At 38.1% G+C, this 23,997-nt stretch overlaps 1 protein-coding gene across 2 annotated transcripts in view; it reads left to right on the top strand.

The window, feature by feature from the left end:
- LOC127414419 (E3 ubiquitin-protein ligase MARCHF5) overlaps window positions 1-23,997 on the top strand; it is a 32,644-nt gene that overhangs the window by 1,661 nt on the left and 6,986 nt on the right. Inside the window, exons 2-3 of one of the 2 annotated variants that reach the window (XM_051652439.1) lie at window positions 5,582-5,648; window positions 17,379-17,581. In XM_051652439.1, coding sequence (XP_051508399.1) covers window positions 5,620-5,648; window positions 17,379-17,581 — 232 coding nt within the window. In that variant the 5' untranslated portion in view covers window positions 5,582-5,619. The remainder of the gene's footprint in view (window positions 1-5,581; window positions 5,649-17,378; window positions 17,582-23,997) is intronic. The other variant, XM_051652438.1, reaches the window with a different exon arrangement.

Here is a 23,997-nt window from a genome sequence, read left to right as displayed (position 1 = left end):
GGTACCTCGGTATCGATACTTCGACAACAACTAAAAAAGCCTCATTTTTAATGAAATTACACCGAAAATTACTTGATTAAAAGAACTGCATAAAATCTGACCGCTACAAATTCTGCATTTTCCAATTTTAATTTTCTGAATTGCATATTAAATTATTTAATTAAATGTTATGATCAAATGGTGTTTAATCAAATGAATACATACAGCTTTAATCAAATGAAAATATAATTAGTAATTTTTAACAAAAAAAATTGCAATTGTATTTTGGTCAAATAACACTGTGAAGCTTTGTTGTGCAGCATTTTAATGAAAACATTAATGAAAAAAATTGGATTACTTTAGGCACAAGGTTGCTATGGCTGATTCACAACATGCTGATGTTCAGTACAATTTTGTGATCTTACAGATAATAATAATAATAATATAATTTAATATTATACTGTTGTTATTCAAAAAGTTGCAATACTACTTTAGTAGTTATACTTTAGTAGTAGTAGTTATATTTTTTTCTGTCTTCAATTTCACGTGTCCAGTTGAATAGAGCTTTCATTTTAGCGGGACTTTTATTTTGACAGACCTTTTGTGTTCTTCCTGTTTTTGACGGGTTCTATTTAAATCAAGCTTCCCATTAATGGATACTCCTGTCACGATTTGTGAGCTGAAATCTCCGAGCTGAACCGGTGAAGGAGATTTGAGTGTTCACAGTGGTTTATACACTAAATGCCCTGCATTAAAATCAAGCACCGGTTGTGTGTGTAATTTTCGACCAGACAATTAATTACTTTTAAAGCCGTTCGTAACCGGCAAAGTTTAAACTCTTGTTGTAGTGCAGAGGTCGATTGACAGGTGAGGGGTGGCGCTTTGCTTCTGTCCAGGATGCATACGGGATGGATTAGCGTTGTTTGCAACTCAAATGCGATGTGGTCACATGCGTTTATGACTACCTCCTGTATGTTGTTTTTGTGATCCGATCAGATGTTTAGACCTGTATTTAGCGTTGACCACATGTGATCGGATCACCCGAAACACAACACCTATCATAATCGCTTCTGAAGACATGGATTTAACCACTGTAGTCGTATGGATTACTTTTTTATGCTGCCTTTTTTGACCTTCTGAGTTCTGGTCACCATTCACTTTCATTGAATTGACCAACAGAGCTGTAATATTTTTCTAAAAATCTTTGTTTGTGTTCTGCTGAAGAAAGTCACACATCTGGTATGGTATGTGGGTGAGTAAATGATGAGAGAACTTTCATTTTTGTGTGAACTAACCCTTTAACACCAGGTGTAAACAAGGTCTTAGAGTGCATGTTTTGTTTCCCATATGTGTTTGTGTAAGCTGGAAGCACAGACTTTTCAAAATAACAGTCCCCAGTGTATTTGGGGAATGTTTACGTTTAAAAGTCCTGCGTTATGGACCAAATCTTGTTTATTAGTCATTATTGAGATTTTGGTTGCAAAATAATCTGGGATTGTATTCCTTTTGGCCTCTTGGAGCCTCTACGTCTGTGCCCGTCACAGAAAGGAAAGACAAAAGGCCCAGGTATACTTCGTTTTTGAGCGTTCCGGATCGGCTCTCGCCTGGTCGACCGCGTTGCCTTTGTGAGTGTACTCCTCTGACCGTGAGTGAATACTAACGTGTTTGACGCATGCCCACTGCAACTTCTTTGTAATACTCTTTTTAGTAGAGTCAATGGCCGATGATGTGCACAGATGATGACTGCATTTGCGAGTCGAAAAAATTATGGATTATGTACTGGACCTCTTGAGGTCAGTACATTATAATCACAGTATTATAAATAAAGGATTCTTTTTTTCAGTAAATGACATGGACAAGATCTTTTTCAGCAATTATTTAATGGGTCACTGCATTGAGCCGAGCTGTCCTGTGTCTGACCTTGTCCATGTTTTTCCATTGAGACTGTCCTGTTTGCCAGAGGGCAAGTGCTCACCAAATAAACCAGATAACTGTTCTGTCTGCTGGTTGGGCACAGCTCTGTCTTTCCACTGTAAAACAAGATTGCCAGAAACGTAGATATGTGTGTTTTACACCCGCCATCTGCTTTAATTTTACGTTATATAAGAATAGTATCTCGCCATCATAATTGAATAGTTCACCCAAAAAGGAAAATTCGGTCACTATTTACTGCCCTCGGTCTGTTCCTTTCACAAAACTTCCAAAGACTTGTAATATTGTGCATTATGTTTGTAAGGACCACTTTCACTTTTGAGTGTTCTTCAATCTAGTTAATTTTAGTAAAAAAATAAAAAAGCAGTGTAACGCAATCAGATTACAGTCACTGACATTTCAAATAAGTAAAAAAAAAAAAAAAAAAAGTTATATCCCCCTTTTTCTCCCAATTTGGAATGCCCAATTCCCACTACTTAGTAGGTCCTCGTGGTGGCTCACCTCAATCCGGGTGGCGGAGGACAAGTCTCAGTTGCCTCTGCTTCTCATCACGTGGCTCATTGTGCATGACACCGCGGAGACTCCGCATGTGGAGGCTCGTACTACTCTCCGCGATCCACACACAACTTACCACGCACCCCATTGAGAGCAAGAACCACTAATCGCAACTTCGAGGAGGTTACCCCATGTGACTCTACCCTCCAATTTGGTTGCTTAGGAGACCTAGCTGGAGTCACTCGGCACACCCTGGATACGAACTCGTGACTCCAGGGGTGGTAGTCAGCATCAATACTCGCTGAGCTTCCCAGGCCCCCCAAGTTAATTATTATTTTTAATTACTTTACTGGGGTTACATATATTTCTAAAATAATATTTTATAGAATACATGTAAAAAATGAATTACATTAATATGCACATCTGTTTTTCTGTCACAGCTGAAGGGCGTACCCCTCCTTTAGGAATCAAAGAACGAGAAAAAAAGACATTATTTTGAATTTGCTTTTCTGCGAAAAGTGTTTTAGAATGTAGCTTAAAAGTAATTAGTAACGTGGTTACTTTTTTGTTGAAATAATCAAAGTCAGTAATTTTAATTACAATTTTAGAGTAGAAATTAGTAATTTGTAGTGAATTACTTTTTTGAGTTACTTACCCAACACTGACCACTTTTATGATACTTTTATGATGCTTTAATGTCCTTTTTATTGCTTAAAAGCCTCAGTCCCTGTGTATTGTAATAGGGGTAAAAGAGCGACCAGTACAATTGTTCAAAAAATAATTATTCTCATGTTTTCCATGAAAGACAATGGAACCACATAAGGGTGAATAAATAATGACAGAATATTGATTTTTTTGGGTGAACCAGTCCTTTAAGAGGAAACCACTTGAATTCAGCCTTTTGTTACTAAAATGTTCTAATGGAATGTTGGCCTGTTTGTAGGCGTTTCTGTCAGTTAAAATTGTCATGGTGCAAGCTCTCCTCATCTCTCTGAAATGGGCTGCTAACTCAACTTTAAAGTCCGTCACTGAGGTAACAACCTTAACAGGGCCTGTGTGGAGGCAGATAGCTGTACTCCAGCGTGAAGCTCTATCAGACTCTAACACGTGGCTGAGAGCGCTCTTATCAAGGCCTGCCATCCGCAGCTGCTCTCTCTGCAATGCAGCTCCTCACTACGGCTGAAAGGATGGGGTCATGCTTAAATCCTGTCTGACCTTTCACGTGGCAGACACTCTATCACCCCCTTTTGTTCTCGTCTGTATTCAGTAAGCTGGCTCCATTTATTTTGGCCTTTTTTTTTTTTTTTAAACCTTACTTTCTCTTCCTTGTTTTTCCCACCCTAGCTTTAATGTGTTTCCACAGCACCATGGATAAAACAAGCTGTCTTTTCAAATGTGTGTCAGAATCAAGTTTGAAAGTGTCTGGAAATAATCCACCACATTTAGACCTTTTATTAGTACTATTTTCCATTTAAATGGCAATTAAATGTAGCTTTGCAGAATGCCTGTGATTTTATCATTTATACTCAACAAGCTACAGGATTTGAAATATCTTTCATGGCTGTAGCATAATCCAAAATGAACAGGAAATCGGCATGTTGTTTCTGAGAGTTCCGGAAGCCTAGAATCGGTTATGCTGACTCACCGGCTCCAGCATCTCAATTCCCCCTGTGGCACGACCGGAAGCTCAATGTGTCAGCTGCGTGGAAAACCCAGGTTTGGATTGAAACCAGGAAGTAATCGCTTTCACATAATCAGTGACAAGCATGATTCGGAGGTTGCATTTTCTCCTCTAACATTACATTTTTACTCCACTGATGGTTAGGTTTGGGGTTTGAGTTTTGGGTATAGCTTATGAAATATACATTCCTCTTCACTGTTTTACAGCCTGTACAGCTGAAAACAACTCTCTTTTGGCACCCCTCTGTGGACATTACACCCATAATATGAAGCTCATACGTGCCCATACGCCCATCAACATTTACCGCTTTGGCCAGTGGGGGCAGTGTTTAGCATTTCGGTAAGGACAGATGGACTTAAGCAAAAGAAAAGTCAACCTACTGTTTCCGATTTCACTGTGTGATCAGTCTGCATAAACTGTGCAGGATGGGTTACGTGCAAGCATTTAATACCAAGTGTAATATACTTGTTTATTCCCAAACCCTAAGGATAAGCAATAGTAATAGCAATTCTTGACTTAGCAGTGGTTGCCGGACTGCCCACAGAATACACAATGACCGTCCGATGCATATTGCACACAAAATGGGAAGACCTTTTTGGCAAGCTCTGATCTGATTGGCTGGCTAAACACAATTTCTGGGAGTTAGGGTGCACATGTTTTTCAATAAATGGGGTTTTGTGAACTTGTACATTCTGTTTAGTGGTCGACTGATGTGGGTTTTTTAATGGCCGATGCCGATATCCAGAGAGCAGGGTGGCCGATAGGCCTATACAATGCCAGTATATCACACAATTTAATATAGTAAATAAAAAATTGCTTATTTAAAAATATATTTACTCCATTTCACACAAAACTAAAAAATAATATTGTACTTTTAATTGGTAGATAGCAGTTTCTTCAGATTTCTGTTTAGTCCTCAAATTTTAGTAATTTATTTGCACATGATGAAATTGTTAATATATTAGGAAGAAGGAAATAACAGTACACACAGTAGTCCAGCAACCATGGATGGCATATCCACATTAGCAATCGCATTTACTCCAAAAATACCGAATCAAACCAACTGTTTATACAGTGCATAGTGAATAAGAGATTTACTTACAGCACACGAGAAGCGCTTTTACCTTGGGCTGCATCCAAAAACGTAGGCAGCTGACTTGCTACCTTGCTGCTTAATCAGTTAAGGGCTTAACTGACATCTGTTTTGAATGAATGGAACTCTTCAGGAAACTGGTCTCCGAACAGTTTGAAAAGCACCTTATTTTCATCCTACCTCCATATACAGCCTCCGGAGGCAGCATTTTCCTGGTTTCGAATGCAGCCTTGAAGTTGCACTCACACACTTGTGTGGATCCGGCGTGAGCAGCATCTATCTTCTGACAGTTTAAATGGCCTGGATCACCTGATTGGATTGAAGCGTTGTGACCATCATGATTTGTGAATCAGAGGATTTTTTTTTATCCTGATCCTGAAGTTTTTGATTCTGGCTGATAGAATACGTGCTTCAGTGGAAGATATTAGATGAGCGCTCGATGGGAAGAAAACGCTGGATTTTCATGAGGTTTGTGAATTACATGTTTAAATGAGAGATCTGCATATTTGCAAATGGTATATAATAGTTTTATTGATATTTGCCTTTTATCATTAGACAAGAATGTTAAAAGTTACAGGGAACTGCTGAGGAGAGGCTGATAGAATACATGCTTTAGAGATAAATTAATGAGTGCTCCACAGGATGCTGGATCTGCTCAAGTTGTGTGATGTTGGGTTATTACATCTGTTTAAATGAGATATGCACATATTTGCAGATGGTATATGATATTAGTTTTATTGATATTTGCCTTTATCTTTTGACAAGACAGTTAAAAGTTACAGAGAACCGTTGAGGAGAGAGAGGGAGAATGAAACGGGTGAGCGTTTTAACATTGAGCTGAAATGCGTCTGCTGCTACTCTGATATGCGGACCGTTTAAATGACACTGTTGCACACCAGTCTATTGTAGTAACATAATGGCATGTAACAAGAAAACGAACCGTGACTGGTGATTTACACGTCTCAGTCGCTTCACATGCAAGCAGGCGATTCTCGGCGCCCGCAAGAAACAAATCGGCCAAACAGGAATTTTTGTTGGCCGATGTGACAATTAAAAAAGTCAGAATATCGGCCGATTTATCAGCCTCTGCGATATATTGGTTGACCACTAATTCTGTTGCTGAAGTTCTCTCTCTCTCTCTCTCTCTCTCTCTCTCTCTCTCTCTCTCTCTCTCTCTATATATATATATATATATATATATATATATATATATATATATTTTTTTTTTTTTTTTTTTTTTTTTGGGTAATTTCTTGCTTTTCACTTTTTTTTTGCAGCAGCATTTCTCCCAGAACAGCCACATGCATTGTAAGGTGCACTCAGTAATTGTTTATGGATGTGTTCTTGGACTTACACTTATAGGGGTGTAACTGGTCCTGCTCAACCCACTCCGAGCGAGATTCGATCTAGCGTCAGCCGGCATGGGAGGCGGGCATGCTAACGAGGATGCTAAAGGTTACAGCCCCTAGCGTCAGTCGCTAGTGCACCTCTTGAGGCCAGGAGAGTGAAGTTTAAACATACCGCACAGCTATCATGTACCAGCTGGCTCCCGTTGCACTCACTCCCATCCGGGTCACGGCACCACTGTAACCGGTCCTGCTTGACCCGCTCCAAGCGGGATTCGAGCCGGCATGGGAGGCGGGCTACAGCCTCTAGTGTCAGTCGTTAGTGCGCCTCTTGAGGCCAGGGGAGTGAGGTGTACACGCACTGCAAAGTCATCATTTTCTAACTGGCTCCCGTTACAGGGGCATGGATGCAGCATTATTTAAACTCAATAGTTTTCAGTTACCGATGCCATTGTAGAAATTCACCAGTCACAGTCAGCCATGAGTAATTCAATCCATGAGTTAAAGTGTCCAGTTACAGGGTGGTTACTGAGATTAAGCGAGTATTCAGCTGGTCATGTGATGCTAGCATGGCAGCCCCCATAAGGGACCCTTTTCATTTTTTTTTATAAGGTTGGAGTGGTAATCATTATTTGTTTTTAAAATTACTATTGGTTTCTTCAGGAGAAAAATAAAAATGTAAAGAGGAAAAATTACTGAGTGCGCCTTTAACAGGAAATGGCTGTCAGGATTCTTCCGATATTTTTAAGCATAATAAAAGCTCACTCTGAGTAGCCATAGCTGTTATGTGAGTGTGTAACTTATGCTGTTCATTTGAAACAGAAATTTGGATTTCTTTAGAAATGCTGGCAATTCTGTGTGCTGTATGAATTAATGTTCCTGTTGGCTTTATACATTGCTAATGAAACCTGAACTTGTGGATGAGTCTTGTGACTCTGTGACCACAGGGGAGAGAGATTGTGTGTTTATGGATCAGCAGTAGGCCACAGCCCTTCCCCCACGTACAAATATAGACTACAACTTCAAGATGACATGGCCTTACTGAAACCAGAGTGACTGAAATTACATGATGAACTTCAATGTAGCTGGTGCGCAACTCATTAAAGTCTCTCTGATATTAGGATAAACTGTAATCTACAAGCATCACACAATAATTCTGTTTAAAAACATTTTGACTGAAAGCTATAGATTTAGGTGAATGTTAACACTGAGGGATGCAGTTTGAGCTGATGGATTTGATATTTGTAGAGCAAAGAAAAATAAAAGCAGGATGAAAACAAATTAAACTATTTGCTTAATCTGATCAGGATTATTTGAGTGAACGGTGATCATTGTGCACGTTAATTTCCAATCACATAGACATCCAACAAGGAAATCTAAGCAAATATAGAAATGTCATGAAATGCCCATTATTTAGATGTCTCTCTTCTGGTGCAGTAGTGTATTTTGTGAAATGTGTAGAAATAAGAATATATTGCATAGTGATATTATTATATGCTGTTTAATAATAATAATACATTTTTGTGAATGGAATGTTGACCAAAAAGTGAATATGTTTAAAAAAAAAAAATTAATTTAAATTCTAATTTAAAATATATTCATTATTAGAATATTATAATTGATGGCTCAGCGGTTAAGGCTCTGGGTTACTGATCAGAAGGTCAGGGGTTCAAGCACCAGCACTGCCAAGATGCCACTGTTGGGCCCTTGAGCAAGGCCCTTGACCCTATCTGCTCCAGGGGTGCCGTATCATGGCTGAATATTTCACTGTATATGTGCAAATGTGTGATAAATAAATATAATTAAATTATAATTATTCACTTCATTCTACCTTGTGCAGTATTTGCTTACAAAGTCTTATAGAAAATCATAACCTATATTTTAAGTTCAATGTGAATAATTGACTTTTGAAGGTGTATGTGTATTAAACCCTAACTAATATGAACAAAGTGGCAATTAAATCAGTAATCACAATTATCTGTAGGACAATTAATCACAAGCCAAAATTGCATAATCTTAACAGCCCTATTTATATCTCAGTCTGTCAGGATGCATGATCTCAGTCAGTGTTACCTCTGATGCTGGGCTCTTTATCGGCTCCCTGGTGATGGAACTTTCTTTCGCTGGCTGTTGGAGGTTCCCACAATCATGTGACCACACTCGGATGAATAAAGTCATTGTGTCGAGGGTTTAATGCCTCTTTAAATACAGTCTGACCTGTGTAGCAATGAGAACATGACCATGCTGGAGAACTTGTCTTTGTATCGTCTACCTTTTATATTTATGAACAGACCTTTTTTATTTACGGTGTTTGCTAAGATAAGCATCAGTATTACATAGAGCTGCGCGATTAATCGTTAAAAGATCGCGATCTCATTTCTAAATGACAACGATTCTGCAATTCTGTGAAGCCTGACTAAATTCGCTACCCGTGAGCTGTTTGATTGCAGCCGGCTGCTTTCAAACGCTCACATGCGTGTGTCTGTCCATGTGCTTGTGTCTTGTGATGAATGCAGCACTCCTGCACGAGACTCTGCGCTATTTATTTTTTTATCAAAATACCCCTCTTTAGGCGATATTAATGTAAACACATCTGTTAATGAATTACGAGAGTATAAACAGGCGGAATTAAATCTGTGCTGTCTTGACGAGATATTAAAGCAAACATGGCTGTTAATGTATAAGCAGACAGGACAAATACTTAAAGTTAGATTTGTGCAATGTCTAAATGTATATAAGCTGTATGCTGTCTGTTATAGGCATTCAGACATTCTTACTGCATAAATTCAGTATTAGTGTAGATCTATCACACAGTAAAGAGTGTCAAATATTTAAGTACTTTCATGTGCGTTAAATTACCTTTTTTAATGTTTTTTTTATATATTTTTTTTAATGTTTAATTACTGTTGCTGAAAATTTAAAGCACTGTTTACTCTGTTCTCTATTCAATTATGGGCTCTTGAATAATTCCTTAAAAAGCTTGAATACATTTTTTACAAGAGAGACACTGAAGGCCACATTGTTTTATTTTAAATTGATAATACAGTTGAATCAGAAGTTTACATACACCTTAGCCAAATGCATTTAAACTCAGTTTTTCACAATTCCTGACATTTAATCGTAGAAAACATTCCTGTCTTAGGTCAGTTAGGATCACTACTTTATTTTAAGAATGTGAAATGTCAGAATAATAGTAGAGAGAATGATTTATTTCAGCTTTTATTTCTTTCATCACATTCCCAGTGGGTCAGAAGTTTACATGCACTTTGTTAGTATTTGGTAGCATTGCCTTTATATTGCTTAACTTGGGTCAAATGTTTTGGGTAGCCTTCCACAAGCTTCTCACAATAAGTTGCTGGAATTTTGGCCCATTCCTCCAGACAGAACTGGTGTAACTGAGTCAGGTTTGTAGGCCTCCTTGCTCGCACACGCTTTTTCAGTTCTGCCCACAGATTTTCTATTGGATTGATGTCAGGGATTTGTGATGGCCACTCCAATACCTTGACTTTGTTGTCCTTAAGCCATTTTGCCACAACTTTTGCTTGGGGTCATTGTCTATTTGGAAGACCCATTTGCAACTAAACTTTAACTTCCTGACTGATGTCTTGAGATGTTGCTTCAATATATCCACATAATTTTCCTTTCTCATGATGCCATCTATTTTGTGAAGTGCACCAGTCCCTCCTGCAACAAAGCACCACCACAACATGATGCTGCCACCCCCATGCTTCACGGTTGAGATGGTGTTCTTCAGCTTACAAGCTTCACCCTTTTTCCTCCAAACATAACAATGGTCATTATGGCCAAACAGTTAAATTTTTGTTTCATCAAACCAGAGGACATTTCTCCAAAAAGTAAGATCTTTGTGTCCATGTGCAATCGCAAACTGTAGTCTGGCTTTTTTATGGTGGTTTTGGAGCAGTGGCTTCCTTGCTGAGCAGCCTGTCAGGTTATGTCGATATAGGACACGTTTTACTGTGGATATAGATACTTGTCTCCCTGTTTCCTCCAGCATCTTCACAAGGTCCTTTGCTGTTGTTCTGGGATTGATTTGCACTTTTTGCACCAAACTACACTCATCCCTTGGAGACAGAATGTGTCTCCTTCCTGAGCCGTATGATGGCTGCGTGGTCCCATGGTGTTCATACTTGCGTACTATTGTTTGTACAGATGAACGTGGTACCTTCAGGTGTTTGGAAATTGCTCCCAAGGATGAACCAGACTTGTGGAGGTCCACAATTTTTTTTCTGAGGTCTTGGCTGATTTTTTTATTTTTTATTTTCCCATGATGTCAAGCAAAGAGGCACGGAGTTTGAAGGTAGGCCTTAAAATACATCCACAGGTAGGTACACCTCCAATTCAGTACACCTCCTATCAGAAGCTAATTGTCTAAAGGCTTGGCATCATTTTCTGGAATTCTCCAAGCTGCTTAAAGGCACAGTTAACTTAGTATGTAAACTTCTGACCCACTGGAATTGTGATATAGTCAATTAAAAGTGAAACAATCTGTGGATCTTACTTGTCATGCACAAAGTAGATGTCCTAAATGACTTGCCAAAACTATAGTTTGCTAATATGAAATCTGTGAAGTGGTTAAAAAATGAGCTGTATGTAAACTTCTGACTTCAACTGTGTGTGTGTGTGTGTGTGTGTATTTTTTTTATATATATATATATATAAAATAAAAAATTTAAATTTGTAAAATAACATTGTTTTATTGCATATTTGCCTACCAGTGCAGAACTAAGTTAAATCTGTTAATGAAGCTTTTTTCTGTTTGCTTTGCTTTTTACTTAACATGTGAGACAGGCTAAATCATTTATTTTTTTTATGCAGTTTTTTTTTTTAACAGAATTATTTATTTATTTTGCAATAATAACAAGGTGCTGTTTAGTTTGTAATGTATTCGTTGCACCCTCTTGTGGACTTTGGACATTTTAAATTTCTATATTTGATTTACAACTTTATTGCATTTTTGCATAGATTGAAGTAGAGAACATTTTGTCAGAACCTCTAGTAAATTGTTACTTTTTTTTAGTACTGTTATGTCCAGGTTTTCTAAAGCACATAAGCATTTTTTTCTTCAGAATCGTGATCTTTATTCTAAACAAAACGATCGTGATTCTCAATTTATCCAGAATCGTACAGCTCTAGTATTACTCTTGCACATACGTAGGGTTGGGGATTTGAAGAAACACATAATCTCAGAAAATGTTGTTATTTTCACCACTATCGTTTATTTTAGATAGTTTCTCTCAAACTGCTTCCATGTTATCCGACTAAGCGGAAACATCTAAACCCCATTCCTTTATGATTTTTATATCAGCCTCTCTTTCAAGATTGCACTTCATCCATGAAATCTCATCCATGTGCAGTAGTAGCTTGTGGAAGGATATCTAAACAATTATCAGGGTTATCGGTTCCAAAGGACCCCCTTTGTAGCTTGCCTTCCTGTGTCGTGTAACTAGGCTCTTAACAGGTACAGAAAGGTGTGCCGTATTGACTTTCTGACTGCTGATGGTATCTCATAGACATTAGAGCCATTATCTGCAAGAACTGAAATGGAAAATCTAGAGGTCGAGAAGCCTGTTTGCTGGGCAATGAAGATTAATTTTTGCCACTTGATTCCTGGAATATTTGCATGCTTTAACGGGAAACCAGGATATTGGAGATATTTTAAGCATAATAAATATTAGCACAAAAAGTGCTGAAATGGAACTGTTGGATGTCATAATTACAGCCACGATTAGGGGAATAGTTCACACAAATATACAAATTCTCATCATTTACTCACCCTCATGACATTCCAAACCCATATGACTTTTTCTACCATGGAACATGCATTTTTTTATGTCCAGGCTATACTTTTCCCTGCAATGAAAGTGAATGGATCCTGGGACTGTCAAGCTCCAACATGGGCAAAAAAGTACCATTGAAGTTTGTCCATTTGACTTTTGTTCTATATTCTACAGTCTTATAATAATCTGTCGTATACCTTCATGAGAAACAAAGGACCTTAAGGAATTTATTCACTGGAAACCTTTCCCCCAAATCCCATTTCATTGTAAAATGTGTAACTAAATTTGTTTGTGTTCTTGATAAAAAGCTATGATAAGGATTCAGAGGACTTGATGCACAAGTTGTATGGACTACTTTTAAAGTAGCCTACTTTTATTTTGCGATTATTGTAATTTCTGGAGTTTGACAGTAGAGGTCAACCAGTAGTGGAGTTTGCCAATACCACTAACTAAGTTGCTGGAAAAGAACAATAACTGATTAATCGGCCGACCGTTTTTAAAATGGATTTATAGAATGTTAATATTTCTTATTAGTCTTTCCTTAATATGAGTATATTCTGAGGTGTGAGTGAGTGTTTCTGTTTCACTTCTAAAGGCCGCTAACTGTAGACCCCACCAGGGCCGGCCTCAGCGGAACGAAACTATCAGCATAGATTTTTGCCGATAACCGATAGTTCCAAAAAGCAATTATTGGCGCCTATTCATCGGTAAAACTGATATATCGGTTAGGGGTGTAACGATACACTCATCTCACGATTCGGTTCAGTTCACGATACTGAAGGATTGCCGATTCTTTAAACTAAGCCTGAATCAAGTTAAGATTGAAAGTTTTTTTTTGTTGTTGTTGTTGTTATTACTTTTAAGACATGCAAAACAGTTCCTTTAAAATTTTGCTAAAAGTACTGTTCTTAAAAGTGCTAAATGATCCATCAGAGATGTACTGAGTCTAAAAATGAGACCAGAACAGGGCAATGGTCACACCAAATGGAAATATTAGCTAATAATTCTACCTACTGAAAATACAGAATTATGTTGTTACAACATATGCTGCTTATACACTGTCACTGATTACATACAGTTGAAATATTTAGGGGGCCAAGCAGCGAAGCTGCTGGAACCCTATTGTAATTGTACAGATTTTTTTTTTTTTCTGCCCTAAAAGTGTCTGGGCGTCAGAAACCGTAAGTCGTGGAGACAACAAATTTGGCTGGATGATCGCAAATCCCCCTCACTAATCGGGCGCACAAATGCACACCCATCTGACCCTAGGTGGCGCTATAATAAACACTTTAACATTTTGGCTCATCTCTGCAACCGTAAGGGCTAGAATTGAAAATCAGCCCTACAAAATGTATATCTCCGATTTAATTTCCGTCTATAATTTTTTTTCCGCCATTTTGAATTTTTGGAAAAATCTACTTTTTCGAACTCCTAGACCATTTATCCGATCGGCATGCAATTTGGTATACATCTACAGACCCTCCTGACAAAAAGTTATCTAAATTTCGATACGTCAAATCGTTCCGAAGATATTAACGATACAATTCCTTCGGTTTAACGTGATTTGAGTAATTGATCAATATCTACTCTTTGCAAACTCCAAATGTAACCAAACTTGATGCACATAGTCAACAGGACATTTAGAAGATGTCAACAAAGTTTTGTACAATTCCGCACCTAGGGGGCGCTACAACTAAAAAACTGTCATAACTTTGCAGCCATTTGAGCGATAAAGTTCAAATTTAAATATGCATCTTTTTTGGTTCAAATGCTAACATATTCTTAAAAAATCGATTCGACAAATTAACAAAAATAGCCGCCACCGGCCAATCAAATTTCAGCACCTTATAACTCGTATTGGGAATGGCCGAGGGTTATGGAAAGTACTATACATAAGCAGGGTGTCAACTCGAAGCCGCATATCACATTTTGTGACAATCGGCCACACGGTGGCAGTATAATTAGCTAATTTGCATTTTTTGCTCATAACTCCGGAACCGTATAGGCTACAATTTCTGCAAGAAACCTTTTTTGCAATTTTGATTTATCTGAAAAACCTACTTTTCTACAGACCCTCCTGACAAAAAATTATCAAAAGAATTTTGATGCGTCGAATTGTTCCAAAGATATAAGCAAATATGTTTTGGGCATGATCTATAATGATTAATTAGCCTGTATCTTGTGTGTAATTTTCAAACTTAACAAAATTTGTACACATGGACAAGAGAACACTGAGGTAACATAACGAGTTTCATTAATTTTTGATGCCAGGGGGCACTATAATTTAAGACAATCCCATTTTTGTCAACTGTGCTCAAAGCAGGTGAAATGTCACAACAAAATAGCTGTCCACAGCATCCACAGGATCTTTTCTGTCAAATTTGTTTGTTTTGGTCATCTCGCCATATGTGCTTGGCCCTCGACAGTAGTCGCTTGCGGCTATATTTTAATTTTAAATTGTATTTTTCTAAAATATTATTGTCTTTTGATTTTATCTAAATATCATTTTCAATTTCAAATCGACATTTGATCCCTCGCTCTGAAAAGGTGCGTCTCTCTCCCGCTCTTTGTTTTAGATTACACAGTTTCAGGGAATTCATCATACTTCACCTGTGGCTGCTAGTGTTCAATCGTATTTTAGAGCTGCTTGTGCGCAATGAAGCGGCTTCCATTTGTATGCTCACGCTGCGTAGGCCGTCACGTGTATTGGATAGAATAGACGCTAAAATAAAATCCAAAATCCAATCTCCACGAAATGAAATGTGATGTATCGTGCCATGATAAACTATTACTCTCCTAATATCGGTCTACCTCTGGCTTGGACATTCAGCAAAATGATTCCTTTTGTGATCCACAGAAGAAAGTCAGTCATACAGGTTTGAACATGAGAGTGAGTAAATGAGTCAGGAACTAAAAATCTATATATGATTATTGTGTGTTCTACAGGACAAAGTCAAAGTTTTGTTCGCCAAATGGTTATGTTTGAATGTTTATCATTGCATTTAAAGAAAAGCTGATATCACTACACTTATTCTCATAGATTTTGTTGTAGGTAAGTAAACTGGTTGATCTCAGAAGTCAGCACTCCTGGCTTAAGAATTTGGGCTACAAAACAGATGGAAATCTCATCATCTTATCATTGTTCATATCATGTATGTTCCTGTGTCTAATATAGTCTGTAGTTTGAAACTTTACCCTTGTAGAGTGAAGGCACACTTGCTTAAATCAGATCACAATTTGTTTTACCACCTTTATTGGCTGATAATCGGTTTGTCTGACCTTGACGGTACACTTTAATGAACACAACTCTTCATGTGCAAAACCATGCTATATGTGTGTGTGTTTGCGATTGGGAACTTGGGCAATGGTGAGATGCATCTTGGGTTTCGCAAGGATGATTGTGTTTCTAGAGGTTGTCATGATGGAGGTAGGGTTACAGAAACAGGAGAAGCATATTCTGCTTGGGGAGCATGGAGAATTGTCTTTGCCCGAAGCTCAGCTTCTGTTGAGGTCTTCAATCAGCTAGTGCTCCTCTCAAATGCTCACAACTCAAACTGAGCAGACTGATCTCACAGTGAAATCGGAAACAGAAGGTTGACTTTTCTTTAACTAAAATCAGTCTGTGCTTGTCGAAATTCGAACCACTGCCCCAGTGGCCAAAGCGGTAAGTGCTGATGGGTGTATGGACATGTGTGAGCTTCATTGTCCACAGAGGGGCGCCAAAAGTGACTTGTGAAGTGAGTTGTTTGTTTGGATGTAATACAGTGAAGAGGAATGCATATTTTATAAACTTTACCATCCAAACTAAACCTAACCATCAGTGGAGTAAAAATGTAATGTAAGAGAGAAAAATGCAACCTCCGAATTGCGCTCGTCACTGATTATGCAAACGGTATAACTTCCTGGTTTCAACAAGGGATGTGAACCCAACTCTCACGCTGCTGATGTGACGTGCTTCCAGTCACGCTACAGGGGAAGGTTAACACTGGAGCTGATCCAAAAATGTCAGATAGGAGATGGAGCTTGTCAGCGAGTCTGCATAATGTGGCCGATCCTAGGATACTGGAACTCTCGGAAACAATAAGCCGAATTGATCTCAGTTTAAATAAGTCCAAGAGCATGAAAGCACAAATCTGAGCCATTTTGTTTGTTGAATGTCATTTGATGGTGTTAAGACCGGCCATTTCACTCTGATGGTTACATGAATCTCATGATCAGGAACACTTGACTGATCTTGGTCACTGGAGCAGCTTGGCATCACTCATGTTTTATGCAAGAAACACAATGGAAAAACTCACACAGGAACCTGAGAGAAGGGCTGATAGAGACTCTGTCCCTCCTCCTGTAGTGATGCTGAAACACAGAGAGATTTCACATGGATTATTTACAGAGTCTTCTTTAGACATTGTCACGCTGATGCTGATCCTCCAGTCATCACGGCAGGCGTATCTCTGATACCATTAACAATAAATATCATTTAGATAAGATGTCTTGTCTATACTGATGTCAGATGCTGTAGGGCTTCTGCAAATGGTGTTTGGTCTTCTGTTCAGATGTGATCAGGTTTAATTAGGCCGTTATTTTGTGAATGTAAAATATGACATCATTCCAGATGGACTACCAGGCTCTCGAGCGGCGCTAATAAACATGTTGTGCAATGGATCCTTCACAATGAATTAGTTGCTGTCTAATTACTGCAAATCTAGATAAGGTTCAGTGCAATTAAGGAAACAGGAATTGAAAATGAATTTTGTACCCTCTCTCTCTCTTTCTGTCTGTCTTTTGTTTTATTCTTGTTCACTGTTCCTTAATACTTCTAAGATTTAAACTATTAAAAGAATTCAGAGTTTTCTGTGTCTGAATCTTTGAGTTTCAAAGAGTGACTTTAACAGTTACATTAAACACAAACATTCAAATCTTTATTTTTAGAGACTTTGCTCTGGATTACATGATAAACACACACCAACGTGAGATTGTGAACCGTGCTGATGAGTGTGTATGTGTTTGTGTTAGCCTCCACTGACTCCATGTTTCTCTATGTGTGTGTGTTACAGGAGTTGTTGGGTGTGTTTTGCCACAGATGAGGATGACCGAACGGCAGAATGGGTGCGTCCGTGCCGTTGCCGGGGTTCTACTAAGTGGGTTCATCAGTCATGTCTGCAGCGTTGGGTGGACGAGAAACAGAGAGGCAACAGCACGGCACGCGTCGCCTGTCCGCAGTGCAATGCAGAGTATCTCATCGTGTTCCCCAAACTCGGTATGACATAACTTCAATAAAACAAAACATGTGTAGACATAAGGGCTGCCTAGAAACGGCCTAGTTTACCTAAAAACAAAAATTTTGTCATAATTTTCTCATTTACTTTATTTCTTCTATGAAACACAAATGGAGATATTTTAAAGGGTGTTCGATTTAATGATTTCCATACAATTGCAGTTGATAGTGACACACTTTAAAGCTTAAAGCACCCTAAAGTGTCATGAAAGTTGTCCATGTGACTTGTGGATAGTATACCAAGTCTTCTGAAGGCATATGATCACTTTGTATGGAGAACAGACTGAAATTGAAGTCGTTATTTACTCTTAAATCAAAACATCGATCAGCTCCTGTAAACAGAGCCCAAAAAAAGGGTATTTAAGTACTTTTTTGGTAGAAATTATTTTCCCTGCCCAGTAGGCCCCCTACTGGGCAGGGAAAATAATTTATATGCACGAAGAATGTGAATCACCAAAAGCATAAGAAGGAGAAAGTAAAAGTGAAGAAAAAAATTACTTTAATATTGATCTGTTTCTCACCCACACCTATCATATCGCTTCAGAAGATATGGATTTAACCACCAGAGTCATCTGGAGTACTTTTGTTGCCCTTATGTGGATTCTGGAGCTTCAAAATGTTGGCACCCATTCACTTGCATTGTATGGATGAAAAGAACTGAGATATTCTTTTAAAAATCTTCATTTGAGTTCAGCAGATGAAAAAGTCATACACATCTGGGATGGCGAGAGGGTGAGTAAGTGATGAGAGAGTTTTCATTTTTGGGTGAACTATCCCTTTTAAGAGGCAGCATAATTAAGGTACTTAGGTTTTGGAACAGCCTTCTCATTGTGAGCACGCCGATGATGTCCTAAAATGCTGTTTTGGAACAGACCCCATAATAAACAATTTCACATTCAAATTAAATAGTATGTGCAGTATGTGAACTTGAATTACAGGCATAATTCTGAACATTATGAACCATTCTTTCACTTTCACATACTTTACATCCTTCTACTGAAACTGAAATGAAGCTTTGTCAATAAAAGGGGTCATAACATGCCTTTTTTTATTATATTAATATGTTCCTTGAGGCTCACTTATAGTATTAAAGTTTTTTTGCACAAAAAAGGCATATATTTTTAAAACATGTTCATTTTCCACCCTTATTCTGACCCTCTGTCAGAAACGTTCGGTTTTGGTGCTGCTTCTCCTTTAAGACTTGACAGTAAATGCCCACTGTTCTGATTGGCTCTGTCCTTGCCTCTCACTGCTCACCGCTACTGGGTGGGGCTACAGAAGTATTAAGATAAAGTAGGTGTTTATGTGTTGTTGTGGAGGCGTACAGATGCAAATGTCTACCACAGTGTGACATCACAATGTGGAGGAAGTATGGAACAAGTTGTTTTGGCAGCTTGGTTTCAACAAATGCTCTTTTTGCCGTGAGGAGCAAGTTTTGAGTCCTGAAACTTACAGTATGTTCATAGTACAGTGACTCCGGCTCTTATATGTCAAAAGATAAAGGAAAATATGACTCTTCAAGTCAGCTGTGCATGAAAATGTTTTCTGCACTTTATAGGTAAATCCTGATTCCAGAGAAATCCCTCTTTATATATCGGTGATGTCGGCTGGGGATTTGATTACGATTCCTGTAGTCCGCTGCACATAAAACGAAATGTCTTTTTTCATTCTCTCGTGTTTCTGCTGTTATGTAAATTGATCAGTTTATACAGTATAATTGCATTAGTTAATCTTCAGGCTGAGCTAATAATCTTCCTTAGACTGCATCTCATGAGAGTCAGTCTGTCTGCATCTCTCACTCTGTCTCTTGCCAGAGCAATGGGTTTATTCTTGGATACGGTTGTCAGGGTGACCGTGTCCAGCTGTGAAATTGAACCAATCATGTTCCCTGTTGAACTGTTCAAACTTTGAGAGAGAGCGAGAGAGAGGCAGACAAACGCAGTCAGACAAAGAAAGGAATTTTGCATTTTACCGGGCCAACACAAATGAGTTTCTGCATTGCTGCTGAAGCTACGGCTCCATGTCAAAACTACTTTGTATTTTAGCTGAGTTGTGAGTTGCATTTTGAATTGAATGTGATGATACAGTAAGACTAGGTATCGTGACAATAAATAGAAAACAACTAATCACAACGGTTACTTGTGACAACACAACCGTTTATTTCGTTATTCTCACTGTGAAACAGTGAAATTCGATTAATCAACTAATGCCTTTTTTAGCTAATTCTTTTTTAATAATTGATTAGAACAAATTCTCGAATCAGTCTTGAACTCGAGCAAGTTACTTAGTTAAATGGTCTTTTCCAAAACCTAGTTAGCTGCCTTGCTGTTTACTGTCTACATAGGCGGCTACCTTCTGCACACTGAACACGCATTTGTGTCTGTCTGCTGTTTTTCAATTATTTTTCTACATAAACAGACATTAGACAGATGTCTTGCTGTTTATTTCATTGCGTAAAATGTATTTCTTTGTTTTAAACAAATGTATTAGTGTGAATGTGGCCTTTTTGATGCTGTGCCAAGGATCCGTCTGTCCATCTGTCCTTTCTTTTTTCAAATAAACCGTATACGTTTTTTTTCTTTATATACAGAATAGAGGTGTGTGTGTGTGTGTGTGTGTATGTATGTGTGTGTGTGTGTGTGTATATATATATATATATACACACACAATATACAGTACTGTGCAAAAATTTTAGGCACTTGTAAAAATGTTGCATAGTGAGGATGTCTTCAAAAATAATTAAATAAATAGTTTTTATTTATCACTTACTGTCATACAAAGACCAGTAAACATAAAAAAATCTAAATCAATATTCGGTGTGACCACCTTTGCCTTTAAAACAGCCCCAATTCTCCTAGGTACACCCGGACACAGTTTTTCTTGGTTGTTGGCAGATAGGATGTTCCAAGTTTCTTGGAGAATTCGCCACAGTTCTTCTATCTATTTAGGTTGTCTCAGTTGCTTCTGTCTCTTTATGTAATCTCAGACTGACACGATGTTCAGTGGGGGCCATGACATCTGTTGCAGGGCTCCCTGTTCTTCTATTCTAATCTTTTCTATTTGCAAAAGTAATGTTTGGGAGTCTAACATTTATATTTCCTATTGACACACTAAAGCTGAAGATATAAATAACCATCTTAAGTGCCTAAGACTTTTGCACAGTACTGTAGTATATACACTGATCAGCCACAATGTTAAAATCACCTGTCTAATATTGTGTAGGTCCCAAATGTAAGGAATTGTGAAAAACTGAGTTTAAATGTATTTGGCTAAGGTGTATGTAAACTTCTGACTTCAACTGTATCTAATTAGCTAATCATGTGGCAGCAGTGCATAAAATCATGTTTTTGATGTTCACATCAACCATCAGAATGGGGACCAAAGGTGATCTCAATTATTTGGAAAATGGCATGTTTGTTGATGCCAGATGGGCTGGTTTGAGTATTTCTGTATCTGCTGATCTCCTGGGATTTTCACGCATATCTTTCTCTAGAGCACAAAAGGAGATTTTAGAAAGAATATGACTTAGGCTGTTAGACCCTAGTATACTGTCGAACATCTCTTGTGTTACATGGAAGAAAAAGTCATTCAAGTTTGGAACAGCATGAGTAAATGATGCAGAATTGTCATTTTTGGGTAAACTATTCCTTGAGCTAATGTGAGCTCCAGTTTTATTAACAGTAATGCATTAAAACACTGAATGGTAAGGTGAAGGTGAATTTTTTTATTTTTTATTTATTCGTAAGACATTAAGCAATTTGTAAAAGAACACAGCCAGCATTACATGGAAAGTTGTCATAAGTTAAAGTCCAAGTCAGTTAGATATTGCACTGCCTCAGGAGTTGCTTCATGTGGTGCCCGAAGACCACCAATAAAGCATCTTATTGGGCACTCATTTACTATGTGATCAGTTGTCTGGCAAGGTGCACCACAGTCTCGCACACTGCGGAATCTGCAGCTCCCCACTTATACATGAATGAGGCACACCTTCCTTGGGTGGTACAAAACCGGTTCAGCATGACTCGCTCACGCCGCCTCAGTTCACAGCCAGGCACTCTCATTGCTGGGTCAGCAACGAGGTGGCCATTTGCTGGCAAGGCAGAGGTCCACTGCTTTCTCCACCTCTCTTCCATACAGAATTCTGCTCCTCCTTTAACTGGGTCAAGTATCCAGACTGGTCTCCTTGAGCGGAGACTAATATCTGGGAGATCTAGAAGTACGTGATACAGGAGGGAGTTCCTGTATCGCCAGTATCCCTGATATTCACGTATGGCTGCAGCTTCACACCTCAGTATAGGTGGAGCAATATTGGCGAGTACAGGTGAAAATAAAGTGTTCTAAAGCCATGATCCATTCAAGAAAGAATGGAATGAATGTGAAAATAAGCTCAGAGACATCCTAGACATCTCCTGCTGTGGAAGTTATTTATAGGTCGAGAAAGGAAAGCAGTTTGCCTGTCAGTAAATATTGCAAGATTTCCTCCTGATTTCCACGTTGAGAGTTTTTTCATGACTATTTTAAAGAATGTTTCAGAAAGCAGAGTGCAGTGAGTGTAAAGAAGTCATCATCATCATTGTGAGTGGAACCACATGATGTGCAGCACTTGCTCTCAGTATTGAGGCATCTCTCTGTATAGACATTAAACAACTTCCAATCCTGACTAATAATAATGTGTAAACAGTGACCTTGCATGCCATAATAGTACCGTCTGCCCCCTGCTGGACTGGCAGAAACTCACTCAATCACAGTCCCTCCTTGATTTCTGGAAGTTATTCAGAAATACATTAAAAAAAAAATGCAATTCATACAGACAGTGATTTGAATACAGCTCCTCAAGGATTCACATGTTTTCCGTTTCTGAATTAATTTTAAGCTGTGTACAGTGACATACATTTCAGGTGTGAGGAATGGGACGGGAATCGTAAGGATTTAAATTATTTAGATTCCGGTTCCTTCATGGTTGATTTGGAAATAAGAAATTGCAATTCTTATTGGATTTAATGCCCTCAGCAACCAGCTGTCAAATTATTTCATATTTTAAAGGGATAGTCCACCCAAATGTAAAATATACTCTCATTTACTCACCCTCATGCCATCCCAGATGTGTATGACTTTCTTTCTTCTGCAGAACACAAATGAAGAATTTTAGAAGAATATCTCAGCTCTGTTGGTCCATAGAATGCAAGTGAATGGTGGCCAGAACTTTGAAGCTCCAAAAAGCACATAAAGGCAACATAAAAGTAATCCATACATCTCCAGTGGTTTAATCCATGTCTTCAGAAGTGATATGATAGGTGTGGGTGAGAAACAGATCAATATTTATGCCCTTTTGTTTTAAACTACATGTCATTTCGCTACCTTCTGGGCTGTTGTGCAAATATGTTTTTTTTTTTATTATTTTCCTTTGCTTTATCCCTCCCTTTTTCTTTTTCACCTCTATGCCCAGGATGTGGCCATATGCAGGAAGAATGTGAATAGCTAAAAAACAGAAGAACTACTGTCCCCTCATTAACACACATAGGAGAGCTGATGAAAGTGTAGCTTTATAGTAAAAAAGGACTTAAATATTGATCTGTTTCTCAACCACACCATTCACTTGCATTGAACTGACCAACAGATTTTTTGGGTGAACTATTCTTTTAACATAACAGATTCTTTAAGATGTTTGAGTAATTAATATTTATTAAATACCACTAATTACAACAACCCATTACCAAATCAACGTGTCACGAGGCTTAGGCACATAAAGCACAGTAAACAGTTCTCGGTTAATTTTCTAGTCGGACATAACTAAATTACTGACTTGCATTCAGTACGTTTTTTTTATTCACCAAAAAGTTTTGTCCGATAAGAGTCACGTTTGGCAGCGTAGATGCAAAAGAACCGTCTCAGAGTCGTTTGTTCAGGAATCGGTCTACACCGGTCGTGCTGTGTTTCACCCTGTAGATTCAAAAGAACCGACATATAAGAGTCATTTGTTTTGTAGCAGTGCTGCTAATTGGTTACGCAGGAAAGACTGTCAAGAGTATTTTATCACAATGTCCTGTCCGCATCAGCAGAAGAATGCACGTTCAAGAACCGTTAACTTAAAGTCATGAAATAATTTGATTCTGGCATACAAAAAAATGGAACTGGTTGTCCGATCCCAACTGTATTAAGGCAGAGTGTATTATTTTTAACTTGATTTGTTATACCACCTGTCATTTTTTTTTTTTATTAATATATAAATGGTTTAAAAAATGTATGACATCAACAGAATACAGAGATTCGATTTGTAAGATCTTTGCAGATCAATTTTAAACTAGATTATTTTTTACTTAATTTCTGTTCATCATGAATCAGAACTCATCAACTTTTTCAATATCTGATGTGAACAGTATATTAAACTCAATTTGTGT

Source organism: Myxocyprinus asiaticus, chromosome 23, assembly GCF_019703515.2.
Source record: "Myxocyprinus asiaticus isolate MX2 ecotype Aquarium Trade chromosome 23, UBuf_Myxa_2, whole genome shotgun sequence".
NCBI lineage: Eukaryota > Metazoa > Chordata > Actinopteri > Cypriniformes > Catostomidae > Myxocyprinus > Myxocyprinus asiaticus.
The sequence above is the reverse complement of the archived record's forward strand: the minus strand, read 5'-3'. Positions and strand labels throughout refer to the sequence as shown.